The 14526-nt window shown below is 50.5% G+C and overlaps 1 protein-coding gene across 2 annotated transcripts in view; it reads left to right on the top strand.

Moving 5' to 3' along the window:
* Window positions 1–14526, top strand: part of PLEKHA7 (pleckstrin homology domain containing A7) — a gene marked incomplete at both ends in the record, with an annotated part of 134366 nt that overhangs the window by 112227 nt on the left and 7613 nt on the right. Inside the window, 8 exons of one of the 2 annotated variants that reach the window (XM_079707701.1) lie at window positions 606–755; window positions 1320–1421; window positions 6866–6974; window positions 7143–7369; window positions 11200–11388; window positions 11481–11598; window positions 13439–13542; window positions 14124–14324. In XM_079707701.1, coding sequence (XP_079563827.1) covers window positions 606–755; window positions 1320–1421; window positions 6866–6974; window positions 7143–7369; window positions 11200–11388; window positions 11481–11598; window positions 13439–13542; window positions 14124–14324 — 1200 coding nt within the window. Of the gene's footprint in view, window positions 1–605; window positions 756–1319; window positions 1422–6865; window positions 6975–7142; window positions 7370–11196; window positions 11389–11480; window positions 11599–13438; window positions 13543–14123; window positions 14334–14526 lie in introns of those variants that run through there. The other variant, XM_079707702.1, reaches the window with a different exon arrangement.

The raw sequence follows: 14526 nt of genomic DNA, 5'->3' as shown, positions 1-14526 counted from the left end.
TTGTATTTGTGATGCTCAAGGTTTATAAATAACATGGTCTTTTTTGTTGTTGTTTTGCTTTTTGCGGTACGCTGGCCTCTCACTGTTGTGGCCTCTCCCGTTGTGGAGCACAGGCTCCGGACGCGCAGGCTCAGCGGCCATGGCCCACGGGCCCAGCCGCTTCGCGGCACATGGGATCCTCCCAGACCACGACACGAACCCGCGTCCCCTGCATTGGCAGGCGGACTCTCAACCACTGCGCCACCAGGGAAGCCCTAACATGGCCTTTTTATTCAAGTGCTTACAGAGTTTTCCATCTGTTCTTTGATTTAGCCTCATAGTTTATCCCCTAAGGAGTGGATGGCCTAATGCCTAGTTTATAGATGAGGAAACAGGCACAGAGCTGTTAGGTGATTTGTCCCAGGAGGCCACCCAACGGACAGAGTCAGAGCTGGAATCAGAGGCCTTGACTCTCAGGCCCCTAGCTGGGCACTGGCCCCTTCAGCCTCGGTTAGATCCAGCAGGTTTGCTTAGTTCCTGGTGTGGCGGGGCGGGGTTGGAGGGGACGGCCTCCCTGGAATGTTCTGCCATTCCCTTGCTCTTTGGCCCCGGTCTCTCTGGTGCAGGATCAGCTGGAATCCGTGCTGGAGGTGTTGCACAGACAGACTGAGCAGTACCGAGACCAGCCCCAGCACCTGGAGAAGATTGCCGTCCAGCAGAGGCTGCTGCAGGAGGACCTTGTCCACATCCGGGCAGAGCTCTCCAGAGAGTCCACTGTGCGTGGAGGGTGTGGAGGGTGGCAGACGCTCCCCTGACCCCCCAGCATGGGCTGGCCGGGGGGCTGCTTTCCTCACCTCCCAAGCTGTAGTGGAGTTGGTGGCCGGGGGCGAGAGTCTTGGCAGAGCAGAACGCCTCCAGGCTGCCTCCTCACAGAAGCTTACCTTGTCTCTACCGGTGCCTTAAGGTGCTTTCTTTCAGTGGCTCCTGGGTGGCTACAGTGACACCCAAGGGGTCAGATGTTTGAGAGCAGCCTGCAAGGCTGTTCCCCTGATCTGTGCGCAGTTAACTCTGAGACGTCAGAATTTCTGCTCTTTTATTGGTCTATCTGATGTGGTACAGGCCCTTTCTGCCAGAGCTGGGAACCAAAGCATCCCCAAGGGTGGAAGAGGGGATGGTGCAGGTGGCCTGTCTCTCTCCCCAGGCCTGCCTGAGACCCACCAGGCTCCCCTTCCCTCTTCCCCTGTCGGGTCAGCAGTGGTCAGGAGCACAGGTGCTCGTGGGGCCTTCTGAGGGGTGGGCATGTCATAACGCAGAATCAGAAGCATTTCCTTGGCCAACAGGAGATGGAAAATGCCTGGAATGAATACCTGAAGTTAGAGAGAGATGTGGAGCAGCTGAAGCAGACCCTGCAGGAGCAACACAGAAGAGCCTTCTTTTTCCAGGTGACCCAAGGGTTCTTCATCCCTTCTGAGCTCTGATTTCTTCTTGGAGTCTTCACCTGTGGGGGATGTTAGCCCTACCCAGGGGCCTTCTCTTTTTGCACCCGGACTCAGCCTGCTCACCACCCCAAGCGCTCCCTTGGGGAACCCTTGCCCCAGCCAGGTTGTTGTGAGAAGCCTCACCTCAGCTCCCCCTGCCTCTCTGCTCTCAAAGACAAGCTCCTGGGCATTTTTCTAAGGGTTTTACTACTGGTCATTTGGGGAAACAGCCCCAAGGGGAGACAGTAGTGACCTAACCTTGCAGATACTTGAGGGTGATCTGTGTTCCTGGTTCTTGGCCCTGCCTTGGGTTCCTAGCTACTCACTTAGCAGCAGGAAGCCACGCCTCCTTCCCTCCCGGACTCCTGAGGATAGATGTTATCAGGCCTTCACCTGATCAGTAGTGTGAATTCAGGCCAGGTGGGGTGATACCCATTGCTGTGGCCCCTGCCTCACTTGGGAAAGGCAGCCTTAGAGTCCTGCCTTCTCTGCCCTAAAACCAGGCTGCCCCGTTGGTGGCTGCCTCTGCCTCCAAAGCTGAGAGGAAGAAAGGCCCTGTGTGGTTTTCCTTCTTGCAGGTTGGGTCCTCCAGCTGCCAGTGTTCCCCCATTGGGTGCCCAACCAGGCTTCTACCCCACCCTCAAAGTTTTGAAAATGGAAAATAACCTGCTTTTGAACCTAACTTCAGATCTGTATCTCTTCTTTCAGGACCCTGACATAAATTCTATTTATTTGAATTCAGCAAGCATTAACTGAGGGTTCTTGTGTACAAGGCAGCCTGTTGGGCCAGTCTGGGGGCTAGGCTTGCTAATTGATGAACTAGTTCTAGCCAGGCCTCTTCATTCAAGTGACTTAATGAATGTGTTGACTCTCTTCACATCAGCATCACCCCAGAAAACCGAAGGAATACGGGAGCAGGTTTAGGTTTGTGGACTAGAAGGCTTTTCCCAGGCCCTGCTATGCTTCCACTCACCTCCACTCACCGCTTTAGAGCTGGTCCTAGAGAGCCTGGTCTAGGAGCATGTGGAGGAGACTCTTGCCTGTAGTTCAGGGTTGGCCTGTGAGGTCACCCAGAACTTGTCTGTCTCCTGTGGCTGTTGGTTTTTTCCCATAATTTCCCTTAATTTGAGCTAACATTTTCCTCTTCTTTTTGTATCCCCAGTATTTAGCATAGTGGCTTGAAAATAAATAAGTGAATATTGTTGGCAAAGTCCTTTAAACAATTGTTTCTAGTTACTAGTTCCTTGAACTGTTCGGTCTCATTAGACTTATCTTCTTGGACTTCAACCATCCACATTAATTTCAGCCATAATTTTTTTTTTAGCTTTTCATTCCTTATGTTTCTTTAATTATACAGAAAACACATAAATGCATCTCCCTGAAAAATCCAAACAATGAGAAGCAAAACCAAAACAGGACACAAAAGATCCTCCTCCCTCCTTCCCTTCTCTGCCCAGTCCCTCACCTTCCCAGCATGTAATCAGTGCCATTGGTTTGCAGTGTTGCCTTCCAGACCATTTTCTGTGCATTTCCAAATGTATGCACGTACATAGTATCATATAATTTATTTGGGAGAGGGAGTTGGGCTTACTTAAACAGGAATCATACTTACACATTGTTTGGTAACTTGCTTTTTTTGTCATAACTTTATGTAATGGAAATCTTTCCAAGAAAGATACCCCCAAGTTTATGCTGCCCTGTATGGTAGCTATTTAAATTTAAACATAAATTAATCAAAATTAACTAAATTAAAAATATATTCCTTAGTCACACCAGAATTATTTCATGTGGCTACTGGCTTTCTGTATTGGACAGCACAGATTATGGAAGATTTACATAATCTCAGAAATTGTATTAGACATTGTTGGTCTTGATGCTACAGATTTCATAGTGTGGATATCCCATACTTTATTTAGCCATTCCTCTTCTGATGGGCATTTAAGTTATTTTCAGTGTTTTGCTTTTATAAATGGTATCACAGTGAGCATCTGTGTAACTGCCTTTAGAGCTTGTTTATGAGCATTTATCTAAGATAGGCTCCTAGGAGTGGACTTGTTGGGTTGACATGAGTGTACATCTTAAATGTTGGCAGATACCACCAAATCACCCTCTGAAAGGCTGCACTCATTTGCCCTCCCACCCATAGTGCATGAGAGTACTGAACCTGTTTACCCACATCCTTGCCAACACTTGATGTTATCAGTCTTCTTAGTTTTTGCCAGTCTGCATGCTGAAAAAGGACATCATGTTTTTATTAGCATTCATTTAATTACTAGTAGGTTAAACATCTTTTTTAATGATTATTGGCTATTTGTATTTCTACTGTGCCTTATTTCGTGGTAATTTAACATACAGCAGGCCCAGAATCCTTCTTTTCCCTCCAAAAAACAAATGGGTGCCATGTATAGGTCTTGTCACAGACTTCCTAGAGAACTTAGCCCTATAAGTTACTAGGAGATAGGCCAGTTTGAAGCCTGGTCCCTGCAGCTTGATTTCCACCTAGCCTAGTGGCGTTGCTTATGCTTTCCCTGAGTGCCACAATGACCTGGGAAGCTCACAAAGCCTTTCATTGAGCAGGCTCTGTGCTAACTTCTTTGGTGTAATTCTAGGCCAGGCAAGCTGTTAGAGTCCTGAATAAATCATTGACGCTGGAGATAGGCTTGCAGCCCCATATGCAAATTCTCAGTAATGGGGCTTGGAAACTCACCCCTCTTTAGCCAGGGTTGGCTGTGAGAAAACCCATAGCCTTTTGAGTAAAGATGAGTAGCTTTATTTATGAAGATCCTCATGGCCACCCAAGCAGGGAAACCAGAGGATAAAAGAACTTCCAGGTAACCCTGAGAGTCAGTGAGAGATGAGGCTATGTGTAGGTGTCCGTACTTCTGGACAGTGAGTTCAAGCCTTTGCTGAATGTAGTACATTGGAGCCTTCCTGCTTGGTGTGATGTGAGGATACAGGTATGAAACCCCACTCTCGTGTTCCCCAAAAGCTTCCTTCACCTTGTCGTTAAGTTCTGAAATTCCATCGTCCTTGGATTGAAGTTCTCTGGCCTTTGCTTCTCTCTGCTCTTCTCTTACATGTTGAGGTGACAGGCAAAATGGGGGCAGGATTGTGAACCGACAGGTAGAAGTACGCCAGGTAGACTGCCAGGGGAGGAAAGAGAGAGAGGGAGAGAGGATCTTAACCCCATGTTCCTTCTTTACCTGTTCCCAGCACTCTGCTTGGGGACCTCAGCTCTAGAGATAATCCTGTTAGCTCAGTAACGTGCCTGTTTTAGGACACTCGTTCTTTAGTGAGGAGCTGAACATTAAGCCTGTTATTTGCTTATCAGCCCTGAGGATGTGCACTGGTGTTGGAAGGGTGGAGAGAGTATGAGAGTGTGAGCTCCCCTTAGGAGGGAGGCTTCAGATGTCTGTTGTTATGCCTGTTAGATAGTATTTGATCAGGGAATTTTATGTGATTGGTCCTTTATTTATTCAGCGTACATGTCCTGAGAACCTGCTCACTGCCCAGCCCTGTGGGGATGTATCCAGGAGCAGTGGTCCATAAATATCACACACGTGAGAACTCTTCCAATTGAGGCCGGCGATGTACCTGGAAAGGAGATAGGGGTGTGGAGCCTCCTTTTTAAGTCCATGGGGTGGGAGCATGATAATTTTTTTTTTTTTTTTTTTTTTTTTTTTGTGGTACGTGGGCCTCTCACTGTTGTGGCCTCTCCCATTGCGGAGCACAGGCTCCAGACACGCAGGCTCAGTGGCCATGGCTCACGGGCCTAGCCGCTCCGCGGCATGTGGGATCCTCCTGGACCGGGGCACGAACCCATGTCCCCTGCATCGGCAGGCGGACTCTCAACCACTGCGCCACCAGGGAAGCCCCGCATGATAATTTTTAAAAAAAAGAATACCATATCTGATGTTTACACAACTCGATTAAAAGGTGCCCACGACCCTTTAATCACAGCAGACCCTGCTTACCTCTTTCTAGGGCCTCTTCCCTGGTGGTTTGGGTGTAGCTTCTCAGAGTTTGCACATGGTTGTGTAGCCTGCCTCTTTTCCCATCGTACTTTTTTAAAAAAAATAACAGCTTTATCGTGTAATTCACATACCATAAAATTCACTATTTTAAAGTATGTAATTCACTGATTTTTTTTTTTTTTTTTTAGCACATTCACAGAGTTGGGTAACCATCCCCACAGTCAGTTGTGTAACATTTCCATCAAGCCCCAAAAGCAACCTGGCACCCATTGACAGTCACTCCCCATCCCCACCCCAACTTTCTACCCCTGCTCTAGCCAACGACTAATCTACTTTCTGTCTTTATGGACTTAATCTATTCTGGACATTTCGTATGAATGAAATCATACAGTATGTGGCACTTTTTTTTTTTTTTTTTTTGCGGTACGCGGGCCTCTCACTGTTGTGGCCTCTCCTGTTGCGGAGCACAGGCTCAGCGGCCATGGCTCATAGGCCCAGCTGCTCCGCGGCATGTCGGATCTTCCCGGACCGGGGCACGAACCCGTGTCCCCTGCATCAGCAGGCAGACTCTCAACCACTGCGCCACCAGGGAAGCCCAGTATGTGGCACTTTGTGTCTGGCTTCTTTCACTTAGCATAATGTTTCCAAGGTTCATCCATGTTGTAGCAGACATAGTACTTCATTCCTTTTTACTGCCAAATAATATCCACTGCCCCTTATACTAAATCCCAAATCCCAAGATTCAGCTCTGTCTTCAAAAAGATGCTCTTTATATTCTAGGGATGGTATAACCTCTAGGCCTTGCCTTCTCTTCCCTTCTGCCATGGTTGCCTAAGACAGTCTTTTTTTAAATTGTAAAATGTATGTAGCACAAAAATTTACCTAACCATTTTTAAGTGTACAGTTTGGTCCTGTTAAGTGTATTCACATTGTTGCACAGCCAATCTCCAGAAATTTTTTTCGTCTTGAAAAACTGCAACTCTGTACACATTAAACAACAATCTGCATTCCCGCCTCCCCCCAGCCAAAACTGGAGCTCTGTACCCATTAAAAAAACAATCCCTATTCCCCCTGGTCCCAGCCTCTGGCAACCACCCTTCTATTTTTCTGTCTCTGAATTTGGCTACTTTAGATAACCTCATATAAGTGGAATCATACAGTATTTAAGGGAGTCTATTTTTAAATGAGGTAGAAACAGGAAAGGTAGACTGTGAGAGCTTCTCTGAAGCTTCTCCCCTGGACCTTGGGCATCTTTCATGTCTGCACTTGCCCAGGAAGCTGTGAAGCAGGCTTGGCTCTAGACCTGGTGGGGTTTCCAAGGGGATACTCCCCCCCAGGGTGAGGGGCTCTGTCTGAATGACAGCAGAAGTCCTAAGAAGAAACTTCTGGTGAGGAGGTAAGAAGGAAGTGAACCCACTGCCTCATCTTCCTCAGGAGAAATCGCAGATACAGAAGGATCTCTGGAGGATCGAAGATGTCATTGCAGGCCTGAGTGCAAATAAAGAGAACTTCAGAATCCTGGTGGAATCGGTCAAAAATCCGGGTAAGCGGGCCATCTTCCTGGGGGTGGGGGTGGTGGAGGCCAGCGTCTGGAGCCTGGGGGATGGCCCCTGGGGAGGTCGGGTCTTCGTGGCCTAAGTCACTCCCCTTGTCCTCCGAGGAAGAGGGTCTTTGTTTCATCGCACCCTTTGCTTCTCTCCACACCCCTCAGAGAGAAAAACAGTGCCTTTGCTTCCTCACCCGCCTGTGCCTTCAATCTCCTCTTCTGAGAGCAAGCCGTTCCTGCACCACAGCCCACCCATCAGCCCCATGCGGACCCCTCTGGAGGTTCGACTCTTCCCCCAGCTGCAAACCTACGTGCCGTACCGACCTCACCTGCCCCAGCTGAGGAAGGTGACGTCTCCCCTTCAGTCACCAACCAAGACGAAGCCCAAAGTTGTGAGTATTGATGACCAGGAGCTGGGCGCTGTCGTTTCCTCTCTGGCAGATGATTGTCCTTCTCTGTCCTCAGGTCCTCTTCTCTTGGGAGAGAAGCTTTTAGGGAAGCTTGGGGAGACAGACCAGCCAGAGTCCTGAGGGGTTCCTGAGCCCTGAGCAGTTAAGGAGAGGTAGGGGCTCCTGCCATTATTGTGCTTAGTCTCCCACAACTGGAAGGGCCTTTAGAGGCGATCTAGCCCACCTCTCCCATTTTGCAGCTGGGAAAACTGAAGCCTAGCAAGAGGCAGTGACTGCACTGAGTAGGGCAGAATTTGTGATCTGTATCGTGCAGAGAAGTGTGTGGCTGCCCCACGCAGGGCTCCGTGCAAACCTGCGGTTTGGGCAGTGAGCTCATCTTAGCAGAAGAGTATCCATATCTCCATCTGCAGCTGAGGATTGTGCTGGGTTGTGAGGATACATGTGATCTTCACAGTAACCTCTTGGAGTATAGACAGGAAGGTCAGCATCTCCCTCCCACAGATAAGAGAACTGAGGCCCAAGGTGTTAAAATTTGCATAAGGTCTCCATATTAGTTAGTGAATCCAATCCACATCTCCTGACCATTCTTTGTGCCGTCCGACATGTAACTGGACATTCAGCCCTGGTCCTCAGGTTAGGTATGTGCCCCATGTGGTTGCCTGGGCCAACACCTTGGCTTGCCTGGCATAGAGAGAGGCCAAGCCCTTGGCTGAGTCTGGGAGCACAGAAGGTTCTAAGGAAATAAAAGATGTGGTCAGGTACTGTGATAGCTCATGTTTCCAGGGCAGGCCAGCCTTGGCTGGAAAGCATGAGGGGCCTGGTCCAAGTGACAGGGAAGCTATAGCAGAGGGGACCTTGGAATGGAGACCTCTAGGTTTTTGCCAACAAGGGCTTGAAGGAGCTTTGCCTGGGCACCGTGTATGCTTAGGACGTCTGACGAGATCAGTGCACAGTGCTGGCTAAAACACACGAGTTCCTATACCTGGTCTTCCCTGTTCACCTGCTTCCAGCCATGGTCTAGAGCCCAGAGCTGGAAGACAGGTGCAGGGAACCAGGGTCATTGTGAACTTCTTTATCTTGAGATTTCCTTCCCACTCCCAGATCTAAGAGTCATGGAGCACCAGCCACAAAACAGGAGGTAGAAAATAGCAAAACAAGTAGCAGGAATGGCTGGGACAGACGGGTGCTAATATAATGCAAGATGCCTGCCCCCTGGGACGAGGAGCAAAGGGAAAAAGGCCTGTGAGCAGGACTGCCTGGATTCCAGCCCTTGTCTGTCTCTGGGTCTTCAGGCAAGGCCCATACCCTCTCTGAGCATCCTCAGTTTCCCCTTGTGCAGAACAAGCAGCTTGAAATAGATGAAGACAGAGGCTCCTCTTCATAGCTTGGTTGCTGTGGCTCGGAAGCAGGGCTTTTCAACTTGGTTGAGCATCAGGGTCACCAAGGTGGGTGGGTCTTCTCTCCCCTCCTAGTTGTATGTATGTTCACCAGTTTTACCATTTTTATTGTTGGTTGCTTGTTTTATATTTTTTTCTGTGAAACAATGATATCCATCCTGAAATTGACATAAAACATGGATATTGGGCTTCCCTGGTGGTGCAGTGGTTGAGAGTCCGCCTGCCGATGCAGGGGACACGGGTTCATGCCCCGGTCTGGGAATATCCCACATGCCGTGGAGCGGCTGGGCCCGTGAGCCATGGCCACTGAGCCTGCGCGTCTGGAGCCTGTGCTCCGCAACGGGAGAGGCCACAACGGTGAGAGGCCCACGTACCGCAAAAAACAAGCAAACAAACAAAAAAACATGGACATATAATTTAGTAAATAATAATAAAGAGACTACCCATTTCATACCAACACTCAGACCAAGAAATAGGACTTTTTTTTTTAATTAATTTTTACTGGAGTATGGTTGCTTTACAATGTTGTTATCCTGCACTGCACAACAAAATGAATCAGCCAGATACATACAGATATCCCCTCCCTTTTGGACTTCCCTCCCATTAGGTTACCACAGTGCATTAGGTAGAGTTCCCTGTGCTATACAGTATGTTCCCATCCGTTGTCTATTTTATGCATAGTATCAATAATGTATATGTGTCGATCCCAGTCTCCCCATCCCTCCCACCCCACCCCCTTTCCCCCATGGTATCCATACATTTGTTCTCTACATCTGTGACTAAGTAATAGGACTTTGCCAGCAATCAGAAGCCCTTGGGCCTGTGGGTCCCTTCCCAGTGTAGGCCCTTTCTCTTTCTCCCAGAGGTAACCACTATCTTGACTTTTTTGATAATTTCCTTGCTTTTTTGTTTTGTTTTGTTTCACTACCTATATTTGCATCCGAAACACTTCTATTTTGCCCATATATAATACTATATTTATTCTTTCATATTTTGCGTCCTTTCAACAGTATGTTTGTGAGATTCACCCATATTGTTGCATGTAGCTATAGTTCTTTCTTTTTTTTTTTTTTTTTTTTGTGGTATGCGGGCCTCTCACTGTTGTGGCCTCTCCCGTTGCGGAGCACAGGCTCCGGACGCGCAGGCTCAGCGGCCATGGCTCACGGGCCCAGCCGCTCCGCGGCATGTGGGATCTTCCCAGTCTGGGGCACGAACCCGTGTCCCCAGCAACGGCAGGCGGACCCTCAAACACTGTGCCACCAGGGAAGCCCAGTTCTTTCATTTTTATTTGGCTTTTCTTAAGTTTAATGTCATTTTTTAAATTAAACAATACTCTGAAAGGGTACAAAATCAAAGGATATAAAAAAGTATGTAATAAAATGTCTCCCTCCCTTCCACCCTCTGTCTCCAGACATTCTATTCCCTTCAATCAAAGGCAGTCAATGGTTTGCGTTTATCTTTCTGGGGGGCTTTTTTAGGAATTGGTGATTCCAAGATCTTGTCAGGGTTTGGAAACCACTGATGCTCAGAGAGCCTCTGGGTATCTTAGGTAGGCAGCTTAAACTTCACACAATAATGAAATGTGTTGCTTTAGAAGAGTGCTGATAAACTTTTGCAAAACAAGCTTACAGCACCCTTTCCTGAACTCTGAAAAACAAAGCAAAACGAGGCTAAGAAAGGGGGTGGTTAGGAGGAAGGAGTCTGGATGGTCATTTGTGCCAGGAGTGGGTGTTCATGGCAGTCAGGGGCCAGGCTGTCGGTCTGTAGAGAGGTCACAGCCCTCAGAGACCATTGTGGACAGGGGGGTTCAAGGAAAATAGTTACATTCATCCCAGCCCAGGGAGTGGGCTGTGGAGAAGGCAGTGAGTCACCCATCCTGACTGCCTATTCTGTGCCTGAGTCAGGAAGGAGGAAATATTTTGTAACCATGTGCATTTCTGATAGAAAGGGCAGGAGGATGTAGATGGTCCTTGCTCAGATCCCCAGCCTGCTGAAGGATCCAGAGACGGTGCAGGGACCGCGGGCTGGCTCCGTCTGAGCATGGTGGGATGGGGTGGCGGTGGTGGGGTGCTGTCATAAACATACAGGTAAACACAGAGTTACCAGCCTGCCTCCCCTGACGGTGCACTCCGAGCCAGTGGAATGAGAGCGTGGACCCGTGTCCTGAGTTCTGGATTGTGTGTAGATCACACTTTGAAAAATGGAAGATGTGTGAATCAAAGGGAAGGATGGGGTTGGAGCAGAGACGTCTCCCGACCTCACAGCTCAACCAGGGGAAACGTTGGCATCTTTGGGCTGAAGGGGTCACTCCCTGCAGACCCAAGGTGGCCTGCTCCTTCCCTTTGGGCCACCACTGTGATGGTGCCACTGAGCATTCTCTCACCGGGCACTGTTTCTGGTTTTGTTTCTGAGCAGGAAGACGAGGCACCTCCCAGGCCCCCGCTCCCTGAGCTCTACAGCCCGGAGGACCAGCCCCCGGCCGTGCCACCTCTACCGAGGGAGGCCACCATCATCCGGCACACTTCAGTGAGGGGCCTCAAGCGGCAGTCAGACGAGAGGAAGCGAGACCGGGAGCAGGGGCAGTGTTTGAACGGGGACTCAAGGGTGAGCAGGGGGGACCCCTGGGGTTGCCCCAATGTGTGTGGGGAGAGGGACGGCGGTGGGGCAGGTGTGACGGCCTCAGACTCTGCCCACAGGTGGAACTCCGGTCATACGTCAGTGAGCCTGAGCTGGCGACCTTCAGTGGGGACATGGCCCCTCCCTCCCTGGGACTCGTGGGCTCTGAGAGCAGGTACCAGACGTTGCCAGGCAGAGGTAAGGCGAGACTTTCCATGGAGTCTTCCTGGGCATCCCCACCACTGCCATACCACTGCTCCGCAGCCCTACCCTGTCCTCACACCCTTGTGCCTGTAGCGTGGGGCCTCAGCCTGGGTAGCAGCTGTCAGCGGACTCTGGGCTGTAGGGAGGGCCTGTCCTTCCTGCCTCTGGCTCACATCCTGATTTCATCCTCTTTTATTACATCTGCCCCGGGGAACAATGATAATAGCAGTTACTATAAAGCCCAGTGCTGTTTTAAGCACTTTATTATATTCACTTAGTTAAGATTCATGATAATCCCGTGAGGGAAGTACTATTGTTATCCCCATTTTAGAGATAAGAAAACCAAGGCCCAGAGAAATGAAACAACTTGCCAATTAGCCAATAAGTGATAGAGCCAGAATCCCACCCTGCAGGCTGGGATGTTGGGTGACTGTCATCAGCTTGGCCATCCCATCTCATGCCTTCCAGAGGCTTTTCTCCTCTTCTGTGTCACTCTAAGACTCAATGAGTCCTTTATTGAAACAAACACACCTTTCTCCTCAGTTGGGTCTTCTCACTCTCCTCCCCTATCCCTTTGAGATGGGGGTGGGAACAGATTTAGGCCATTAGGCTCACCCATGCCCTATTTTCCCCCATAGCCAGATCCTCTTTCTGAAATCCTTTTAAAAGGAGGCCATCTGGAACCCCAGAGCAGCCTGACCACACTCCCTCATTTGGTGGGAGGTCAGGCGCTTTCCCCCGTTGACAGGGTGTGAAGACAGGAGGCCACACCGCCATGATTTGGACTCCTATGGGGTTATGTGACTCCCAGCCCACGATGCTGTGTAGGCTTGCTGTGTCCTGAGCTGGTCCCTGGAGGGGACTGGCTTTTGCTGAGTTGGGCCACACAACCCTTGGCACTGTGCCTGGGGACCCTTTTCCCTTCATTCATTACAGCCTAGAGGTGTTCGTCAATGGCAGTGTTAGTGGCCTGTGGGCAGGACAGTTCTTTGTTGCTTAGGAGTCTCTGGCGTTGCAGGACGTTTATCATTCTTTTTCCTATGTACTAAATGCTGGTGGAGTCCTCAGTGTGATGCCCGTTTCCAGATGTCAGGGACCAGCCTTGATAAGAATGTTGCTAGTGGAGAAAGCACGGGCTGAGGTTCCATGTGACCTTGGACAAGTTGCTTAACCTCTCTGAGCTTTAGATTGTGTACCTCCGCAGTGGTTAGGTAATGCTACTTTGTAGGGCCAGCGGGACAAAATCTATATGAAATGCCTGGCACGATGCCTGCCTGTTATATAGTAAGTACTCAGTAAATGCTTGGTGCCTTCTTCTTTCCATTCTTCATTTATTCATTCAGTCATTTATTCATTCAACCAGGCATTGTTGAATTTGTAGACAGGCATGTTGACACTGTGGTCAGTGCAGTATCCAGTGAATATACTGAAGAATACAGGGAATAACTGATTCTGCCTGGAGCATATGAGAAGGCTTCTCACAGGCAGGCACCCAAGTTGGGTCACACAGGATGCATAGGAGTTCATCAGGAGGAAGTGATGCAGGGCATTCCTCGCCCTCCATCCCTTCCTCCTGCCAAGCAGCCCAGGTCTTCTGCATGTGAGGGAAGACGAGGGTAGTCCCCAGATCTTCCTTTGGGGACAGAGGGCACCCATGGGCTGGCCCCTTATTCCCTACCTGGGGCCTTGCTCTTCCGGGCCCTGGGGAGGAAGAAGCGTGGGTTGTTGGCTGGATCCTCGTGGTCCCCTCACGGGAGTGGGAGATGATCAAGAAGGGGCTGGTAGCCTGTCCTCCTCACCACAAATCCACTTGCATTTCTCTTTCCTTACTAAGGGCTCTCGGGGTCCACGTCAAGGCTCCAGCAATCGTCCACCATTGCTCCCTACGTCACGCTTCGGAGGGGTCTAGATGCCGAAAGCAGCAAGGTGACCTACCCTGTGAGTGGCCTTGAGAAGCTCTTCAGGGACTCACTGCTCCCTCATGCACAGAGGGAAGGGCCCCGAGGTAGACGGTAACTGGTGATCCTGTCAGGTGACCCCTCCAGAGCTCAGATTCCCTGTCACCAGGTGCTCATGATGCCTTCACCACTGCCCACCAAGAAGGGCATCACACTGCCCTCCCCATTTCCCAAGGGGCTCCCACCTTTCTCCCCAGTCTCGCCCAGTGAGTCACACCCTGAGTTGTGGCCCATGATGTGCTTCTGCCCAACTGGACAGGCCTGGGCCTCAGTGTCTGCATCTGCAGAATTGGGTGCTGCCCAGAGAGCCCGCGAGGGCCAGCGGTATCATGTCCACGAGTGTGCTTAGAGGAGGTGCTTGTCAGTGGCCAGGAGGAGCCCATCTGGAGAGAGTGTGTGTGGTGTGTGTGTGTGTGTGTGTGTGTGTGTGTGTGTGAGAGAGAGAGAGAGAGAGAGAGAGAGAGAGAGAGAGAGTGAGAGAGAGAGGAGGATGAAGCCAGCGGGGTGGCTGCCCTCTGTGTTCCCAGCCCAGCTGCCCTGTCTGTCCCTCCTGCCCCTCAGAGACCCAGGAGTGCCTTGGAGCGCCTGTACTCAGGGGACCACCAGCGGGGCAAGATGAGCGCAGAGGAGCAGCTCGAGCGCATGAAGCGGCACCAGAAGGCGCTGGTCCGGGAGCGCAAGAGGACGCTGAGCCAAGGAGAGAGGACGGGTCTGCCCTCGTCCCGCTACCTCAGCCAACCACTCCCTGGAGATCTCGGCTCAGTATGTTAGGAGGGTTCAGGCAGGCGGGGCTGGGACAGGGAGCAGAGCTTCCCCGAGTCCCCCAGACACAAGCACTTCTCAGCCCCGAGAGAGTGGGCTGTCGACCTGGATGGCTCAGAGAACACCCCACGGGCTGTGTGTCCACAAGCCGGGACGCAAGTGTGACTTGGTCAGAGGGCGCCCCGGAACTAGAGCAGGAACG

Source organism: Hyperoodon ampullatus, assembly GCF_949752795.1.
Source record: "Hyperoodon ampullatus genome assembly, chromosome: 7".
Lineage (NCBI taxonomy): Eukaryota > Metazoa > Chordata > Mammalia > Artiodactyla > Ziphiidae > Hyperoodon > Hyperoodon ampullatus.
The sequence above is the reverse complement of the archived record's forward strand: the minus strand, read 5'-3'. Positions and strand labels throughout refer to the sequence as shown.